The sequence below is a fragment of the Rattus rattus genome, chromosome 17, assembly GCF_011064425.1.
Source record: "Rattus rattus isolate New Zealand chromosome 17, Rrattus_CSIRO_v1, whole genome shotgun sequence".
Classification (NCBI taxonomy): Eukaryota; Metazoa; Chordata; class Mammalia; order Rodentia; family Muridae; genus Rattus; species Rattus rattus.
This window is the reverse complement of record NC_046170.1, coordinates 26,796,128-26,812,929: the sequence shown is the minus strand read 5'-3', so window position 1 is coordinate 26,812,929 and position 16,802 is coordinate 26,796,128. Positions and strand designations below refer to the sequence as shown.

Genomic DNA, 16,802 nt, shown 5'->3' with positions numbered 1-16,802 from the left:
GAAAACAAAATCCACATCTAAGTATTTACCTTTAAATACCCAACATCTTGGTTGATCCTAACCTCTCAGAGCTTTTGCTTATGGGGCTATTGGGGGTCCTGCTTGAGGTTTAATAGTAAACACACAGAGAGACATCTGCATGGTATGAGGCCGTTGGCCTGTTTGCTTGCGCAGTCTCTCAGGGTCTAGCTCCACCTGACTTCTCTCCTTCCTCTTCTGTCGCTCAGAGAGGCACGAGGACTGAAGTCTGGGGACCGCCTTGGGCTGTAGCTAGTTCAAGGCTAGCTTAAGTCACATAGTTAGACTGTTGGAACATGGTTCACACTGTTTTCTTATATTTAAGGTAACTCTGACTGTAGCTTCAGTATCTGAGACTGGCTTCTCAAAATTTAGTTTTTTTCAAGCTACTTATTTTGCTTGTTCCGTTGGCTTTGTGATAGAACATTTAAGTAATTGATACCAGATAGTCAACAAAAAGTATGAGACTTCCAGCCCTGTCTATATAAATGCTAGCCCTGGAGGCTTGGAAGGCTTCTTTGGGAAGGATTTATTATCTCCCATTTCCTGTCAAAAGGGTGGATTCATTTTGAGCTACATCCTCAGTTGGGTTCCCTTCCCACAACTTGGATTATTTTATAAATTTAAATTTTAGGCTGTGGAATATTGCTCAAGGGTAGGGCATTTGTCTAACATGTCTAGGTGTGAACCCTGGCACCAAACACATGCACAACCCACTCTGTCCCTTTTGTTGTTTTGAAGTAAGGCTTCTCTATGTAGCTGTGCTATTATTGAAGTAAGTAGACCAGGCTACCCTCAAACTAACAGATACTTGCCTGACTCTTACCTCTCAGGTACCACCATGCTTGGCAAAAGCCCTTGATGTTTGAAGAGCAACTGTGTAGTACAAAATTCAAAAGGTGTTCTCAGGGTTGTAAAATCGGGTAACGGTGTGCAAAGCCAAGCCTGGGACCCTCTGACCCGTGCGCGCACACACACACGGACACACACACATGCAGTTAAAATGTAATAATAAAACCTAAGTTGTAAGAAAGCCAGAGTGAGAAAAGAGCTGAATGAAGCTTCCCTTGTCTGGCCTTCACCCATTGCTACTCTCAGAGGCCGTTTCTCTTACCTTTCAGAGAAACCATCTACAGGCAAGTCTGTGTGTGCACATAAACCCATCATGTCTTCCGTCTGCCTACAGGACACAGCTTCTACACTTAGACTTCACTCTCTCAGTATTGTAGCAAGGGGTTTCTGTGAACAGAGAATAAAGCTGCTCTTCTCTTTTATCACTTTGACCCAATGTGGCTGAACCAGGGCTAGCCAACCAGTCCTATGAGTAGTCGAACAGCTTTACAGATGTTCTGGTGGTGTGTTCTGTCTCAGCTCAGCCCTGGTGTTTTACTGTTTTCTTCCTTTCTCCTGTTGCAAATGTCAATCTTCCATGTAGAAAGTAAGAACTGATCTCCTGAACATTATCCGGGAAAAGAACTTGGCTCACCCTGTTATCCAGAACTTTTCCTATGAGATCTTCCAGCAGAAGATGTTGCGCTTCCTGGAGAGCCACTTGGATGACACGGAGCCCTACCTCCTCACGGTGTGCCTTGGCCTCTCCTCAGTTCCCATAGCCATGTTTGGGTCCTGGAGCATGGGTGGAAGTGGAAATTTAGAAGTGAAGAGAGTGGCTGCATGCCTGTGCAGTGCCTACGATGACCTCCTGCCCATGGCGGGTGGAACTTAGGCTGCTTTCTCTAACCTGCTCTGTATATTCTTTTTTTTTTTTTTTTTTTTTTTTTTTTTTTTTTTGAGCTGGGGACCGAACCCAGGGCCTTGCGCTTGCTAGGCAAGCGCTCTACCACTGAGCTAAATCCCCAACCCCTGCTGTATATTTTACGTGTGACCGAATCTTTATAGTAGTGCACGCTCTTATAATCCACGTGGTTCCCGCGGCAGCAGAGTCTGAGTGCAGTGATGGGAGTTGGTCTGTGAGGGCACGAGCTGGACAGAGCAGATCTTTTTTTTTTTTTTTTTTTTTTTTTTGCTTCTCTTTTTTATTTTGCGTTTTGCTTGTACAGATGCCTGAGCACTACATTTGTGTGATGCTCGTAGAGGCCAAAAGGTGTCAGATGCCCTGGGACTGCTGAAGATACTGTTATAAGCCTCCATGTGGGTGCTGAAAATCAAATTTGGGTCCTCTACAGGGGCATCCAATACTCTTAACTGCAGCGAGAGTAACCCTTGCCTTACCCATGTACCCCTGGCTGACCTAGAAAACTTGGTAACCCAGGCCGTCCTTGAACACACATACTTCCACCTATCTTTGTGATAGTGCCCCTTGAGTGCTAGGATTAAAGGTGTGGGCCACTGTGCTGTACCCTCTTAGGATGACAGTCTTTAGTTGAACTCAAGAGATTGCATGGTGAAGTACAGGAAGGCAGTTCCATAAAAGTCTCTGTGTTTGATCCTCAGCACCCCCAAAAAAGAGAGTGAAGTAGGGGAACCAGGATTGATTGTGATAATGTTAAAAATTGCCTGTTGTAATGGTGGATCTCAGGCCTATTATGATAGTGTCAATGATAGATCCTATCAGTTGTTTGACAAATCTCAGATCACTTGTAAAGCAGGTAGCTGGGATAGCTTGCAGGAAGTATCTGGATGCTAGGTGCCACCTAAACCAAAAGCATTCCTTTGCCTTTGGGGCACCTAGGGAATGTTCTGCTTACCAGAGGATAGAGCTGTAATGAATGGAACAGTCTAATACTTAGCAGAAAGACAGATTAATAGTCAGGGCAAGAATGTCCTGCCTAGAACTTCCTGTGCAGTGTTGGTAATGATTTTCAAATACTGTTGGTCAGACAACATATAGTGGGGGTACAGTCAATAAAAATTAAATACACAAAGTTATTCTGATTTATAAGTTGTCCTATGTTTTAAAAATCTGTTTAGGCCAGGCGTCGTGTGGCACATTCTATAATATCAGCCCCTGGGGAACAAGCAGGAAAGTCACAGCAAGTCCAGGGCCATCCTGGTCTATCTTTTGAGTACTGGGCCATCCAGAACTGTAGGCTGAGACCCTGCCTCAAAAAATCAGAAAACAAAACAAAGCAGGAGGTACCTGGAGAAATGGCTCAGGGTTTAAGAGCATTTACTGCTCTTACAGAGGACCCATGTTAGGGTCTGGCCTTTGTGAGCATGTGGGTACACATGAACTCATGCAAGCACATGCACATATACGTGAAAATAAATATTTTTTAAGAAGTAGGGGAGGGGTTGGGGATTTAGCTCAGTGGTAGAGCACTTGCCTAGCAAGCGCAAGGCCCTGGATTCAGTCCTCAGCTCCAGGAAAAAACAGAAGATGAAGAAATTTAACTTTTGTATTTGACTCCAAAAGAGACTTGGAAACGAGGAACTGATGGGACCAAGATGGGAAGGACAAAGGTGCAGTGCAGGAGAGTTCTCAGTTAGCCAGCTGTCTGTGGAGGGTGCCATGATGGTTCTGTTGCTCTGTTTCAAGATGAGAAGTCTAAGGGTGCCCCCATCATGCTGTTCCGGTCTGTATCCTCCAGCCAGTGCCTGGATTGATTTGTAAATGTGTTGCTTATGTGTTGAGTATGATCTTGGTGGAAGAAGCAGATGCTGCGTGAACTTTTGTGGCTTCCTCTTTCTGATGACGCCCTTCCTTTCCTAGATGGCTAAAAAAGCTTTGAGATCAGAATCAGCTGCTTCAAGTACAATGAAGGAGGAAAAGCACACAGAGCCAGTGGAGAAACCACTCAGAGAGCCTCCACGGTGAGCATGAACTTTTGTGGTTGTCGGGGAGACATTTTGCTGACATTACCGGGTTATTGGCATAGCACAGGTTGAGAGGCAGAGAACATGGCTTAGGAGAATGAGAGTAGCTGCCTGGGGTCTGGGAAGATCCCAATTGACACTCCTCCAAAGGTGCTGTTTAAAAGTTTGTTTTGTTTGTTTTGTTTTTAAATATTTATTTATTATATATAAGTACACTGTAGCTGTCTTCAGACACACCAGAAGAGGGCATCGGATCTCTTTTACAGATGGTTGTGAGCCACCATGTGGTTGCTGGGAATTGAACTCAGGACCTCTGGAAGAGTAGTCGGGGCTCTTAACCGCTGAGCCATCTCTCCAGCCCCCAAAGGTTCTGTTTTTACTGCTCTGTCTCACCTGTAACTTGTGGATCAGCCCCATCCCCACCCCTTCTGACTTTGTGACCCAGGCTGGCCAGAAACTCAGCAATATCCTTCACCCTCCATGTGTTAGGTCTTCAGTTGGAGCCAAGCCCCTGGCTAGATAGATGATACTTTAATTCACTCATGAAACAGCGTTCAGGTAAATGAGTCAGAGCTGGGCATGGTGGCACATAGCTTTGTTGGGGGGAAAGGGGTTAATGGAGGGAGGGTGCATTCAAGACAGAGTTTCTCTGTGTTGTTCTGGCTCTCCTGGAACTCACTCTAGACCACGCTGGCCTCGAACTCAGATCTACTTGCCTCTGGTGGCACATAGCTTTAATTCCAATACTGGGGCAAGAGGCTCTAAGTTAAGAGGCCAGTCTGAGCTATGTGTAGTGAGACCCTGTCTCAAAATCAAATGAAAAGAACTGGTTGCAGATATCAAAGGAAAGGAAGGAAGACAAGTCCAAATCTCCTTGTAACATGAAAGCCACCGAATTCCTAAAGTGGGTGGGGGGTACGTTTTTATATTTTTGGTTGTCAGCCTAACCTTTAGTGGGTGAGCCATCTCTCCAGCCCTGGAACATTTTTATATAGTAATTCTAGAGGCTCGAGGGTCCATATGTAGTGATGGCCCTTCTTGTTAGCATGCGAACTGATGGTTTGGGAGGAGTGTGTGTCTCTCTGCCGGTCTCCCTGGTCTTGAGTAGTTAGTCTAGGGGGCTCTTTCCTGATATCCTTTTCTGATCCTAGTACTTGCTGGGGACCTATCTTCAAACCAGGAGTTAAATGTCAACATGTGACTCACTAAAACCATATTTAAATCATAGCACCCTGGTTTGGAATACAGAGGGCCAAATGGGTCCTAAAAATAAGATATTCCAAAGCAGGACACTAGCAAGGAGAGATAAGGCTTTCTGTTTTTCAGTTGCTACTTTGTAAAGAGTGTAAGCATTCCACAGTGTGTTCAGATTTTGTGTGTCATACTTCCTTTTCTTTATGGTTAGATTTCTCAAGTTTTAGACATTTTTTTTTTTTTTTTTTTTTTATTTTAATTGTGCATGGTGGCTATGGGTTCCTATGGAATCCAGGAGAGGGATTTGGAGTAGCTGTAGCTGGGTTTATCTAGCTGATGACAAGCCACCTAATGTAGGGTTGGGAACTGCATTTGGGCCTCTGCTCCTCTACAAGAGCACCAAGCATTCTTAACCATTGAGCTACATTTCCCAACTTCTGCATGTTGGTTTTAAAATACAACTTTGCATGTGTTAGACAGCATGACATGCTTGTCTGGGGAGGCTGGCCTTCAGGCTGCTGGTTTGCCCTTTCCTGACAGATGTTACCGTAAACTCTCTAGTTGTTCCCAGGGATCGATGAAGTTTTTGAAAACCTAGTCACATTGCTCCCAGACCCATGGCACACTGCTTTCTCAAGACATTGACTCTAAACGGGCTGTGGATGTAGCCCACTAGCTGCTCATCTCACAGGAGGTCTGGGCTGGGATGGCAGGAAGTAGAGATTCACAGTGAGACTGTAATGCTGTCAGTTGGCTGCCCGGGTAGATGTGAGGTTGCCAGATGCTGCCCAGAGCTCTTACGGGATAGAAAACATTGCTTTGATCGTAGAGACTAAAAGGGCTGACAGCGCACAGACTAGGGTGGCCTTGGTTCCTGCAAGGTTTTCCTGTTTGGAACTTAAACTTGATACCACTTAGATTTGTGTTGAGTGAGTGAAGGGTTTTATAAACAAGAGCTGTTGAACGAAAGCAGCCTGTCTTCCCCCCATGTTTTTTGTATTGGCTTGTCTTATTTTGATGGACCGTCTTGAAGAGTCCTGTTTGAAGCCTTATATTTCACAGAAGTCCTGCCTACTTAGGTGTGTTTCTACTCTTGGGAGACTGACTATCCTGCTTGTGCTTTATTTGCAGACAGCCTCGGAACCCTCCAACCATCATCGGACTCCGGACAGTGAAGGCAGCTTTCAAAGCTCTGTCTACTGCACAAGACTCAGAAGCGGCTTTTGCAAAACTGGACCAGAAAGATCTGGTACTTCCTAACCTAGCATCCCCATCATCACCGACCCACAAAAACAAGAGACCCAGGAAAGATGAAAATGAAAGCTCAGCTCCTGCTGAGGGTGAGGGAGGCTCAGAACGGCAGCCCAGGAACAATCGCATGACAATAAGCAGATTGGTGTTGGAGGAGGACAGCCAGAGTTCTGAGCCCAGCCCAGACCTCAATTCCTCCCAGGAGGCCATATCAGCATCACCATCCAAGCCCAGAGCTCTCAACCAACCCCACACAGGGGAGAAGAATCCCAAGTATGAAGACCTTCTTTGTAGCAGTTTGGGGGCTGGTTGGCGGTCCTGGTTGGGCCTGGTTTTACTTCCATGAATGAAGTAATCTTCAGCTAAGCTACTCTCCACCAAGGCTTGCTCAGACTGCTAGAATGAGACTGGAGCAGGGAGTGACAATGTAGTAGTCCTTCCCAGTTCCCAAGCCTGCTGTAGGCTGCAGGTCACTGCCCTAGGGCGTGAGTAACAAGGGCAGGTTTCTGAGCCTTCTGCCTGTTGATCTAAGTGCCTCAATGACTAAAAGTTAGTCTTATTTGGGACGTTTGTCTGAGTTGGGCCTCATTATACTTGGTATTAATGAAAGACCAGTGAGTACTTAGTTTTGTACCTTTCATGAGCATTTGAGACCCAGAAAATTCAGCAAAGATTCCCTAATCTTCCATGTTGTGCTAGCTGCTGTGGGTCGGTGGTTAGAATATGTTAACTGTATTAATTTTATCACCATCGTGACGTCAAGCCCAGGTTTTGAGTCTTTGCCCTTCGTGCCCTGTGTGGACCCACCCTCCAGGCACTGGTTTGCTTGTGCTCTGAACATGCTGTTTGTTTCTCCTGCTGTACATTCCCTTCCTCTCATCCCAACCGTGGACTGTCATCCCTCTGTTGTTGCCTGTCAGAATCCAGTGGTGCTTGGAAGGGGAGAGAAACTTAAGTGTTTTCTGGGCCCAAGCACTTCCTTCTGTTATCTTACGGAATCTGCAGCGCTCACTCCATGAGATGGTGTTAGCCCTATTGTATAGATGAGAAAGGCTCAGAAAAGTTACTAGCTCACTTGATGTCACACAGCAGGAAGTAGCAAACGGGTGTTTGGGGGTCTTAAGCTGCATGGTGTTGACGCAACAGCTGAAGCCACATATACCAGTTACCTCTCCTGAAACTTCCCTTCTCCATGAATTCTTGTACAGCTGTCCCTGCTGTAAGTCCTCTGCCACACTGATCTCCCAAGGCCATGGCCATCTCCACACACTGTCGTGTATTGTGATTGTTCAGAGACCCTGTTTTGACGTGCACTGTGAAAGGCCATGGCATGTGATAGCATGGTTTCCTTAACCTGTGTGTGCTCCTGCATTCGGAAACAAGTCACTGCACTCTTCACACTTCGTCCTTGACCCATGATCCATTTATACCTCACAGACCCCTGTGACATGTAGATACTGTCCCCTTCCACCTCCCACCCCCGTGAGCAGCTGAAGAACCGTGGGCATGCAGCAGCCAGTGGGATTGTAAGTGGAGTCTGTCGGGAGGTTGTAGGCATGCTCAGTGCTGTCCATGTCCAGGGTGTGAAGTGTACCTGCGGTAAGGGTGACAAATCCCCCAGCCACTTGTTTCTGTCAGGAGAGGTTAATTAGCCACATGCAGAAGGTAGGACTTGTCCGTGGCTGCTGTGGTGCTATGGCTATGAAACAAGGAGTGGTGACAGACTCGGCAAGGCTTGCAAAGCTGAAAACACTGTCCCGTGAGCCTATATTGAGGAAGTGTGAGGTACCCTGGGAGCTAGGGGAGAGTTCCTGAACCTGCTCATACAAGTCTTGGGTGGACTACATTCTGTGGAACAAATGTGGGGCTGACCTGAAAGGGTAGGAAGGCAGCAGGTATACTGTGGAGAACAGTTCTGGCAGTAGTGTTGGGGGAATGCAGCACAGAGTTGCAGGGATGGGCCAGATTTTGAGGAGGGCATTGGAGTCTGGCTGGCAGGCAGGCAGCTTCTTAAACTGAGGGTCACAGTTACAGACTTTTTTTTTTTTTTAAGGTGTATGTCCCTAGCTTGTGAGGCATCACTGAGGGGAGGGTGGGAAGCTCATGACAGCTGCAGGGAAAGCTTTGGGAAAACAGGGACAGAAAGATTCAGAAGGGACAGGCAGCTAGGAGAAATTACCCAGAAGGAAAGGCCATAACACCTAGATTTATTTTATTCCCTAAAGCACCTTGTACCTGGTAGATATGTGCTTGGCGTTTGTTGATCAAATAAAAGGGATTCTTAGACTTTGTATTTAAGGGTTACCATCCCCCAAATGTATGTAGGCCATCTGAGGGTTAAGGTTTGTTCATTTGGAAGAGGGGAGGAACCAAAGCCTCAAGAACAAAACCCAGCAGTCACAGGCTAATTCACAAGCCCGGGCTAGACCAGTGTTCTCGAAATTTAACCAGTGAGGAACATAAGGATCCAGAAATGACCTGACTTGTCCGGGGCCACACAGCCACTTGACAGCTAGGAGGACTCTATTCTCATGGGAGAATAGAGCAGCTGCAGTGAACAGGGCATGTTACATGGGCGGGTAGGCTCCAGGCAACCCCTACTGAAACATCTGTAGAAAAGGCAGTGCTGAGAGTTGGAGAAGGACAGGTCCCTAACAGCCTGCCGTGAACTCTGTAGAGGACAGAACAGCAGTTCGGGGAAATGGTGACTGGCCAGGGACCAAGGTGCAAGCTGACTTCCTGTGAGGGCAGGAAAAGTAGAGAATTTAGTAAGCTGTTACCTGTTTGTAAACACTGATCCACAGTAAAACTGAAAAGAAAGAGGCTTGTAAATGTTTGTCATATTGTTTCAAGTAAATTATTCACAATTTAACCAATTAAGCACAGTATATATTGTCTATCATTTGTCTCAGCGACTTTGATAATTTCTTAGGAAAACTACAAGAAAGGAATGGGGGTGGGGTATGTCTTGCCTAGCTTTGTTATTTTAAGCCAGGCTGTAACTAGCTGTGTGGCCCCAAACTGACCGCAGAGGCTTTCTGTACTGGGGATGTAGCTTTAGGCTGGGGGCGTAGCTCAGTTGGTAGAATGCTTGCCTGACGTGCATGAAGCTCTTGGTTTGGTCCTCAGCCAAAAAGGGCCTGGTGACACTCATATCAGAGCCCTCGGTGGAGGTTAGAAGATTGGCAAGTTAAGGTCTTTGATGATACAGCACATTCAAGGCCAGCCTGGGCAACTGAACCCTATCACAGGCAAAAAAAAGAAAAAAAATGATTTTTTATGGTGTTGGAAGATCCAGGAAGAGACTTCTAGGCAGAGGACTTTGTTCACTCAGAGGAGCAAAGCAACCTGGGTTGCTATAGCAGTTCTCAACCTGTGGGTCTCAACTCAGGGGTGCGGGGGGTGTCAAACAACCCTTCCACCGGGGTCATAGATCAGATATGCACAATTCATAACAGAAGCAAAATTACAGTCATGAGGAGGTCACCCAACATGAGGCATTGTATTAAAGGGTCTCAGCATTAGGAGGGTTGAGAGCCGCTGCTGCAGGTGTAGCATGTGGTGTAGTCAAGGTAGGAAACGATCAGGATTCACAGACCATGGAGGAGGATAGCACGTGCTGGTTTTGGTGTTTCAAGAAGAGTCGAGCATCCGCATTTCAAGCCAGCTTTGAACTTGTGGTTTTCCCATTGTAGCTTCCCATATGCTCTCAGGTGTGGGCCACTGTGCCTCATCATACGCTCTTGTGGTATCACCTTAGTGAGGAGAAAAGGCTAGTGTAATAACTGATGAAAGTTATCTTGAGCTTAGCTCCAGAAGTAAGGAGGGTACCAAAGTCAGTGTAGTCAGAGTTGAGCGTGGCCCTGCAAAGGAGAGGGGGGAGTTTGTACCTTTGAACCTGCTGAGGTCTTTAAAGGAGCCCAAAAGACTGGCTATGTTGATGAATACCTGTTGAGGATCCCAGCCCTCAGTAAGGTGAGGCAGGAGGATTGAGAGCTCAGAGTACCAGCCTAAAACAAAATGAAGAACTAAACAAGTCAGAAAATGAGTTTTGAGGGAGATGGCAGTGTGGTGATGGACTTCACAAATGCCCAGTTTGACACTTGGCCCTGCAGGCTGGGACATGTTCATGCAAGGAGATGCCTGGAAGGGGGACAGTGAATCCAAGCGTTGTGTGTTGAATCCCAAGTGTGTTCTGAAAGGAAGCCAAGTTCAGTGTCGGGGTGCAGGGGAAGGGAGCATTCCGTGGCTCACTTTACTGTTTTCCCCTAGAGCATCGAAAGACAAGGGGAACAGCCCTAACGGGCTTGAAGAAAAGGAAGTGTGGTCGGAAGAGGACCAGCTGTTTGAAGTGCGGGGTAAGCCCTCTTGCAGATGTTCGCCGAAGTGTGAGGCATGTTACCTAACGGTCGGGTTCATGTTGCCGAAGCCTCTGCCTCCTGGTGAGACAGTGGCTCTACCTGATCTCATTTGGAATCACTAGGAATCAGATCGTGTGGTTTGGTTTGCAAACAGGGTCTTGCTAGCCCAGGCTGCTGTTAATTGTAGGAGCCTCCCAGGTGCTGGGACCAGGGGCGCTAACCACGTCTGCCTCCCTGTATTTCCCTTTTGTTTTTCTTGGTGGAGAGGCAGGGTTTCATACAGTCCAGTCTGACCCAGAACTCCTGGCCTCTGCTTCCAGAGCTCCGGGGTTGGAAGCATCCACTGTCACACCTATTTTTTCCTTTTTCTTTATTTGTTTTGGAGACAGGACCTCTTGGTACGTAGCCCTGGTTGGCCTGAAACATTATATAGACCAGGCTGACCCCAACTGGGGATCCATCTACCTTTGCCTCCCAGGTGCTAGGACTAATGGCGTGCGTCACACTGCCTGGGTCATATGGTATGTTCTCATACAAATAAAGAGCTAAATCTTCATTTGGAGGGCTGTAAAGACTTGGAATGACAACAGTAATTCTTTCCCAAATTCCAAAAGTTTTGTCCTTAAGTATCCTCCAAGAAGGCCAGCTGCCAAGCCAGTGGACCCAAGCTCAGCCTCAGAAGCCACAGAGTGGAAGGAGAGTACCAGCGCTCACACACAAGCCTCAGTTTGAGTACACATGTACTTAGAAAATGAAAATATGCTCTTATTGTAATAAAAAAGAGTTTTTAAATACCTTCATAGAGGCTGGGCCTGGTGGTATATACCTTTAATCTGAGCATTCCTGTGGTAAGGACAGGAGGCAGTCTCCGAGCTCACTCAGGCTAGCCAAGACTGCATACTGAGACCCTGTCTCAGAAAAAGGAAAAGAGCCATGGGTTGTGTGTGGAGGTCAGAGGACAAATTGGGGGAACCTTCTGCCATGTGGGTCCTGGAGATTGAACTCGGGCAGTCAGACTTGGTCACTTGGTCTCCCAGCTACTAAGGATTTTAAATTCTTAGCAGAAAACAGTAAAGTGATTATTCCAGAACAATAGTTATCAACGGATTGTAAATCTGTGTGTGTGTGTGTGTGTGTGTGTGTGTGTGTGTGTGTGTGTGTGTTATACCCATATGTAGTAATTCTTAAGGCTTTATTTTTAACTATGTAAGTGTGTGGACTTGTACACATGGCCTCAGTGCTGATGAGACGCAGAAGCTGTCGGACCTCTCAGGGTTGGAGTTATAAATGATTGACAGCTACCCGGTGCAGGGACTGCAAAACAGAGTTGTCTCTGAAAGATGAGCCATTTCTCCAGCCCTGAATCTTTACTTTGACTTTTGGCCACAGAATTTAGCCCCTTTTGCATATTAGGCAGGCACACTACTACTGAGCTGTCTACTGAACTTTTTATATGTGATAGTTCCTCAATGGATTTAGAAAATGATAGTTTTGGTATAGAGCTTGAAGTCTTGTTAATCATAATTTATTGAGTCAGGCAGAACTGGCACATGCCTTTAATCCCAGCACTCAGGAAGCAGAGGCCGGCCAATCTCTGACTTTGGGGCCACCCTGGGCTACAAAGTAAGTTCTAGGACAACCAGGAAATCCTGTCTGGGAAAAAAAAAAAAAAACAACAACAAAACCAAAACCAAAAAGCAAAAAACCTCAAAATCTGTTGGAAGCCTGTTTGTAAAGCGTTTCTTTGTTCAGGCTCTCAGAGCCTCAGGTGACTGCAAAGAACAGAAAGGTTACCCTTCAGTCAGTGGTAGTCTGAGCTGCAAAAATTTAAACCTAGGGGTTGGGGATTTAGCTCAGTGGTAGAGCGCTTGCCTAGGAAGCGCAAGGCCCTGGGTTCGGTTCCCAGCTCCGAAAAAAAAATCCAAAAAAAAAAAAAAAAAAAATTTAAACCTAGTTTTCTTTTGGGGGGTACTCTGTTTTCCTCATGTAAACTCTAAACTGAATATACTTTTCATGTGTTCCAACAGCACCAGGTGAAGACAAGTCATCCAATTTAGCAAGGAAGCAGGTAATTTAACACTGGGTGTGGGGATGTTTTGCCTACACTAAGATTGTGGTTTTGATCATGTGTGTGTGGAGGCTTCTGCATGTGACTGCAGTGCCATAGAGTCCAGAGCAGAGATCCCCCGAAGCTGCAGTTACATGGTTGGAAGGCACCTCTTACTGGTGCTGGAAGCCAGACTTGGTCTGTGCACCACGTGTGCACCTGGCGTCTGCAGAGGCCAGAGATGGTTGTGAGCACCGTTTGGATGCTGAAACCACGGGTGCTCTGGGAAGACCGCCAGGGCCCTCTCCTAACTGCCCCTTCATCTCTCCAGCCCGTAAGACTTTTCTCATAGGAGTTTCACAAGAACCAGTAAAACAGGGCCCCTTCTCAGGAATTCACCCATGCAAAAATGCCTCTCAAGGTGGTTCAGACCAGGGTCAACACTGGGGTTTGATGTTTTGGTTTTGGCACAAGTGGGGAACACAGGGCTCACACATCTTTGGCAAGCACTGTGCCACGAGCTGCACCCTGCTCCTTTTACTTTCCTTTTACGTTTCCATGGTTTCAGGGTTTTGGGTGGGTGTTTTTTTGTTTTTTTTTTTGTTTTTGTTTTTTTGTTTGTTTGTTTGGGGGGTTTTTTTGTTTTTTTTTTTAAAGATTTATTTATTTTATTTATATGAGTGCACTGTAACTGTCTTCAGACACACCAGAAGAGGGCATCAGATCCCATTACAGATGGTTGTGAGCCACCATGTGGTTGCTGGGAATTGAACTCAGGACCTTTGGAAGAGCAGTCAGTGCTCTTAACCACTGAGCCATCTCTCCAGCCCTTTTGTTTTTTTTTTAAGTTTTGGGGGGGATTTTTTCCTGTGTGTTTTGCCTGCATGTATGTCTGTGTACCACATGTATACAGTGCCCCAGAAAGCCAGAGGAGAACATCAGATCTCCTTAAACTAGAGTTTACAGATGGTTGTGATCCACCATGCAAGTATAGGAAACCAAACCAGGATCCTCTCCAAGATCATCAGGTGCTCCTGACCACTGAGCTATCTGTCCAGCCCCATAGCACGATGATCAGTAAAGAATGATATGTCGGAACATTATAGTTGCAAACTATCCAGATTCTCGGTGCTGCTCTTTGTACTGTAGCTTTGGACAGTGTCTCCATGTAGCTCTGGCTGTCCTTAAAACAGAGATCCGCCTGTCTCTGCCTCCCAGGTGCTGTGGTGCCACTTGGCTTGTACCTCATCGGAAACCCTGCTGTTGGGTTCAGAGCATGCGCAGGAACTTTCCCTGCTGTTGGGCTCAGAGCAGGCGCAGGAACTTTCCCTGCTGTTGGGCTCAGAGCATGCGCAGGAACTTTGAGTTTGGTTTGGTCAGTTTGTTGGGAAAGGTAAACGACAGCACATTTTGACAGGTCGTTTGGTTTTCTTTTGCAGAAGTGGACCATAGAAGAAAGCGAGTGGGTGAAGGATGGAGTGCAGAAATACGGGGAAGGAAACTGGGTTGCCATTTCTAAAAGTTACCCCTTTGTTAACCGAACAGCTGTGATGATTAAAGATCGCTGGCGGACCATGAAAAAACTTGGCTTGAACTGAGAAAGGTTTTCAGAGCCACAGGACTCACAAGAACATGATTCTCAACAGTAGTCCCTGAGGCTGTGATGTCTCCTTCAAAAGCTGGAGAATTGTGGCAACCTCCTCCTGTGCTGGGAGGTCTGGGGACACTCCTGTCACTGTTGATGGAGATCATGGAGCTAAGCGGCAAAGCCAGGTCTACCCATGGCTGCGGCAGAGGCGCGGGCAGGCACACGGCTTGTACAGTGCCAGAACATCATTAGTGTTTCCCTTCAGTGGTTTGCTTCAGTTTGAATCCCTAGTAATCCAGAAGTCTTCTAAGAAATGACGGAATCCATTAGGAGCACATAAGCTCTCATGACCTGTTAAAACCAGAAATGAGAGTCATCAGGAATGAACTTAATCCTCATTGAGTTTTGGCCTCTGACTCAAATACAAAGGAACTCCGTGTGTTGAGCCCAGATGAGAGATTCCTTTTAAAATACTGTTCGGCCACTTTCGTCCTCCCTGGGCCTGCCTGCCTCAACACCCACGCCGGTGACTGCCAGGGCTACATGGCAGGTTCATCTGCCACACTTCTCCCGGGGGTCAGACGAGTGGATTTTGGTTAAATGGTGATTGTAAATAAGCTTAGCCCTTCCCCACCCACCCTTTTCTCAGAGCCTTCCGTATGCTGGACTTTTGAACCTTGAAAATCATTTGTTGAATATAATGCCTAACTCGACCTCTGTGATACAGTTGCTCCCCCGACTCCCAGGTCTTGCTTTGTTTGTGTCTTGCCCCAAACTCTGACATACCCTTCTCCTTTTGTACTGTGTTGTGCTTGCTGTCTCTCAGACACCCTTACAAACTGTCTTTTGGAAAAAAAAAAAAAAAAAAAAAACCACACACACAAAAAAAAAAAATTGAGTAAAGTGTTTTCTGTAATCTTTTTTTAACTATGAGAATGACTTGTTCCTACTTGTAGCATTCTTCATTAAAGTCTTGCTTCTCTCACGTTTCTATAGCTGGTTCATCGAAGTGCAGCATGGACTCCGCTCAGGCTGCTGCACGGTGCTGTTGAGTTGATGAAGCCACTTTGTGGCCCTTGGGTGCCATCCATACATGCTGTAGACTTTTCCTCTCAGTTTGTCCCTTACCCCTGGAACCGCTTTATCTAGGGATTAAAGAATCCTGACTTTCTGCTGAGCAAGTGAAAGGCAGATTTAAAGATGTGTGGAAGTTTGTGTTTTGTCTTTAACTTGATTGAAATGGGGAGAGTGCAGTTCAGCGCCTGTCAGCCGAATCTGGCATTTGATACTTCCGCTGTCTCACCAGCCACAAGAAGACCCAGAGCTGCTCTGCAGTGCCTTGTAGCTGTCACCACAGGTGGCCTCCCTCCAGCCCTGCTCTCTCTTACCCTAAATTCCGTCATTAGAGGGCTCTTTCCAAGGAGATGGGTAAGGCTGATTAGAATCAAAGAGGCAAAATACTCTCGTTAGCATGTGCCGTGTGTCCACAGGGCTTAAGTGTTTATGCAGGGCTCCTGAACAACTGCACTGTGCTCTGTCAACCCAGATGCTGCTTGTAACAAGTGATATTTAGACAGTTGGCCGTGGCACTGACTGGGAGACCTCTGTGTCCCTGTGGAATGAGGTAGTTCTGGGTTCCTTGACTTAAAAACTTCGCAAGAGCAACCAGGCCATAGGGTTTTGGGGTGTGTGTGTGTGTGTGTGTGTGTGTGTGTGTGTGTGTGTGTGTGTGTGTGTGTGTGTGTAGCCCTGGCTGTATTGGAACTCATGTAAAACCAGGCTGGCCTAGAACTGACAAATCCATCTGCTTCTGTTTCTTTCGTGCTGAGATAGAGGTGTGCAGCAGCTCTATAAGTTGTTTTTTAAAGACTCTGCTACTTTTCTGTTGCTGTAAAACAGCATGACCCAAGCAACTTTCAGAAGAGTATTTGGGCTTTTGGTTCTAAGGGTAAGGAGTCCATCACGGAAGGAAGGTGTTGTAGCAAGCAGAGGACATGGCAGTGGAGCGGAAGCTGAGGGTTCACATCCTGGACCAAAAGCAAAAAGAAAGAGCAGGGCATAGTCTTTAATCCCAGTGTTCAGAGGCAGAGGTAGAGGCCAGCCTGGTCTACATAGTGAATTCCAGGATAGATTGGATCCCAGGAGCAAAAATGAATTAAAATACAGAGAGGAACTAGGAGAGGCCCATCCCTGTGACACACCTCCTCCAGCAAGGCCATACTTGGTAAACCTTTCCACACAGCACCACCAGCTCAGGGCCGGACCACTACAGACTTCCTGACATAAAAATGCTAGCCTTTTGGGCTAATGCTGGGCCATCTTGGGCTAAACTGTGAGATCCTAGTTTACCTGCCTCCAACACACACACACACACACACACACACACACACACACACACACACACACAGAGTTAGGTTACAGGATTCAGAATTTGGAAACCAACAGCAGCTTGAGAAACTCTTAGAACATGAGGACTCCAGCTGTGCCACCTATTCCTCTGGGACCATGAGCCACTCAGGTCTGTGGCAGTGTCCTCAACACTAATATAGTTGATGACAGCATTGTG

At 46.6% G+C, this 16,802-nt stretch overlaps 1 protein-coding gene across 1 annotated transcript in view; it reads left to right on the top strand.

Annotated features, from left to right (window-relative positions):
* The window catches only part of Terf2 (telomeric repeat binding factor 2), a 28,003-nt gene extending 12,782 nt beyond the window's left edge, over positions 1 to 15,221 (top strand). The window contains exons 5-10 of the mRNA XM_032887732.1: positions 1,454 to 1,600; positions 3,692 to 3,792; positions 6,121 to 6,513; positions 10,513 to 10,598; positions 12,629 to 12,669; positions 14,088 to 15,221. Coding sequence (XP_032743623.1) covers positions 1,454 to 1,600; positions 3,692 to 3,792; positions 6,121 to 6,513; positions 10,513 to 10,598; positions 12,629 to 12,669; positions 14,088 to 14,246 — 927 coding nt within the window. The 3' untranslated portion in view covers positions 14,247 to 15,221. The remainder of the gene's footprint in view (positions 1 to 1,453; positions 1,601 to 3,691; positions 3,793 to 6,120; positions 6,514 to 10,512; positions 10,599 to 12,628; positions 12,670 to 14,087) is intronic.
* The last annotated feature ends 1,581 nt before the right edge of the window (positions 15,222 to 16,802 follow it).